Raw genomic sequence first — 2831 nt, forward strand, 5'->3', positions numbered from 1 at the left:
AGAAGTTAACATTTGTAACTGATTTCTGAGTGTATTAAGCTTAGCCTTGCTTGTTTTACTTTGTGATTTATTTTATTCTATCTGTTACGACTTAAACCCACTTTAATCCAACTTTTTATACTTAATAAAATAACTTTTGTTTATTTATAACCTCATTGTAAGTAATTGTTACGTGGGGGGGGCAAACAATTGTGCATATGTCTCTTGCGGTGATATAGAGGGCAAACATTTATCATTTTACCCTGTATAAGCTTTATACAGAGTAAAACAGATTTGTTTGGGGTTTAGATACCATGGGAACTAGGCATCTAAATGCTGGAAACAGGTATCCTGCTGAGCTAGTTTCAGTCTAGATGTGCAGATTTGGGGGTGTGGCCCAGACCCTTGGTCTGTGTTGCAGCAGGCTAGCATGTCTGGCTCAATAAGGCAGGGTTCTGGAGGCCCAGGCTGGTGGGAAAACAGGATCAGAGCTAATTTCAGCACATAAGGTGACAGTCCCAATGGGGGTCTCTGTGATAATCCTTTCAAAGTTGTTCTACTGTGAATAACTAATTAAATAACCATTGGAACAGAGACGTGAAGTTGAGCATTTCACCCTCTAGGTCGATGCCCCTAGCCACCAGCTTATAAAAGCATTCTCTCTTTCTGGACCTGTGATTCTTCCCGTGTTTTGTCCACTGATCTCTGTTGGGGCTACAGACCTTGTTGGAATACAAACAAATTAATAATAAGAAGAATACAATAATGTACAATACTACTCTGGACTCTGCAAATTACATTGCAATGGGTTGGGAATTGAATTCACCTGTTTCAACTCCGCATCAGTAAACCAGTACAGAGTTAATCAGATTCAAGAATTGGTTAGGAGTTTATTCATTGCTTTCCTCAAAGCATCCTTTACCTCCGTGTTCCTCAGGCTGTAGATGAGGGGGTTCAACATGGGGATCACCAGCGAGTAAAACACTGAGGACATTTTGTCTGTGTCCATGGAATAGCTGGAGGTGGGACGTAAGTGCATGAAGAGGAGGGTGCCAAAATAAAGGGCAACAGCAGTTAAGTGGAAAGTGCAGGTGGAGAAGGCTTTGCGTCGGCCCGTTGCGGAGTGGATCTGCAGGATGGTGGAAGCGATATAGAGATAAGAGAGGAGGATTGTCGCAAGGCTGCTCACCACAATGCAGCATATGAAGGCAAACGTCACAATCTCATTGATGCAAGTGTCAGAACAGGAGAGCACTAACAGCGGGGGGATGTCACAGAAGAAATGATTGATGATATTGGAGCTGCAGAATGACAGATGAAATGTACAACACGTGTGTATCATTGAATCCACCAACCCCACAGCATACACACCAGACACCAGCTGTTTACAAAGCTGCCTGGACATGGTGACCGTATAGAGCAGCGGGTTACAGATGGCCACATAACGGTCATACGCCATCACAGCAAGCAAGAGGCACTCAACATCTGAAAAAACGATAGAGAGATACATTTGCACAGCACAGGCAGTGAAAGAAATGCTTTTCCTCTCGGCTAAGAAATTCAGCAGCATTTTAGGGGAAATTATCGAAGAATAGCAGAGGTCACAGAAAGACAAATTCCTGAGGAAAAAGTACATGGGGGTGTGGAGTCGGGTGTCAATTGTAATTAACAAGATCATCCCCCCATTCCCCAAAAGGGTGATACCATAAATCAGTAGGAACACCCCAAACAGGGGGACCTGCAACTCCGGACGATCTGTCAGTCCTGAGAGAATAAACTCAGTAACCTCCGAGTGATTTTCTTTTTTCATCTCCTCTGAACAGTGATCAGGCTGCTACAGAGATGTGAGCAGGTGGATGGTGCGGAAAACCTGTCCCTTCTCTGTAATGAAGTAAGTGAAGATAAATGGAGATCAGTTTCTCAATGAACATCAGTACCCGCTCTGGGAAGGGCTTAGTCCACAGAGCCAGGTGTTCACAGCTGGTCATTCCAGGTGTTGGATGAAATGCACACACTGTGCAAATAAAATGAGACACAGGTTAATCGTGCCCCCCTCACAAACACTCCTGTTCACTATTCCGAACAGAAAACAGTGACTTGTGACTCTGCTGGGAGAGAATCAGTCTGAAGGGATTATTCCTTAACCAAAGAAGGGGTGAGAGTAAAGGAATGTCAATCTTTCCACACTCTGTGGTTAAGTTCCTCACTGTGCTTATTAAGCTTTTTGACATTTACTTGAGCCTGTATGAAAACCCAGAGACATAATGGAAAGCCCTGGTTTCAGTGACTATGTAATTGCCTACTTTTTTCCAACCAAGGAGGTCGCTCCTTTAGCTGAAGGGGTCGGAGTTGGGGCTGAGGCTTTTAGAGCTGGAGGTCTGGAATTCAATAGCAGCTGATCTCCATGGTGTCTGCGTGTGTGTGTGTATGTGTGTGTGTGTGACTGTAATTCAGGAGAATAGCACATACCTGCTGAGAAGAGAGAGAGAGATGTGGTGGCATTTCCCCATTGATAGAAACTGCCAGTTTGGAGCATTTGGGAAGTTTTATACTGAGATGTGTGATCTATGGGATATGATTCCTGAAGCAACTGGGAATACCTGAGCTCAGAGAGACACAACAACTAATTAATGCATTCAGTGAACCAAAGCCACCCTCAGTGTAATTTGTGCCCTGGGGATTAATTTGACCTACTCTTCCTCACTGTGTTATTAAATGATGCAATTTCTACCAGAGTTACAGAGTATGAGGTTAGGGGTATATTTCATCCTGCTGTTATCAGTGCAAGCTGGGTACCACGTAGAGCTGATCCACAAAGCGTTGTTTTTTTTTTTTTGTGGAGACCAAAATCT

At 43.7% G+C, this 2831-nt stretch overlaps 1 protein-coding gene across 2 annotated transcripts; it reads right to left on the minus strand.

The window, feature by feature from the left end:
• On the minus strand, positions 1-2515 carry LOC119857254 (olfactory receptor 5W2-like). 2 transcript variants are annotated; one of them, XM_043517188.1, is made up of 3 exons: positions 2500-2515; positions 876-1794; positions 1-145 (listed from the first exon to the last, which is right to left on the minus strand). In XM_043517188.1, exons 1-3 carry the CDS (start codon positions 2513-2515, stop codon positions 103-105), a joined length of 978 nt encoding a protein of 325 aa, XP_043373123.1. In that variant the 3' UTR covers positions 1-102. The 2 variants fall into 2 exon arrangements, with proteins under 2 accessions (XP_043373123.1, XP_038261862.1); XM_038405934.1 differs by lacking the exon at positions 1-145 and having other exon boundaries at positions 851-1794.
• Positions 2516-2831: the final 316 nt, after the last annotated feature.

Source organism: Dermochelys coriacea, chromosome 6 (assembly GCF_009764565.3).
Source record: "Dermochelys coriacea isolate rDerCor1 chromosome 6, rDerCor1.pri.v4, whole genome shotgun sequence".
NCBI lineage: Eukaryota > Metazoa > Chordata > Testudines > Dermochelyidae > Dermochelys > Dermochelys coriacea.

Excerpts from the sequence above, each read along its gene's own strand:
- LOC119857254 (XM_043517188.1), bottom strand. Across the intron at positions 146-875 it reads GATGCTTTGAGGAAAGCAAT|AATAAACAAAAGTTATTTTA; the intron begins GAATAAACTCCT and ends AATGAGGTTATA.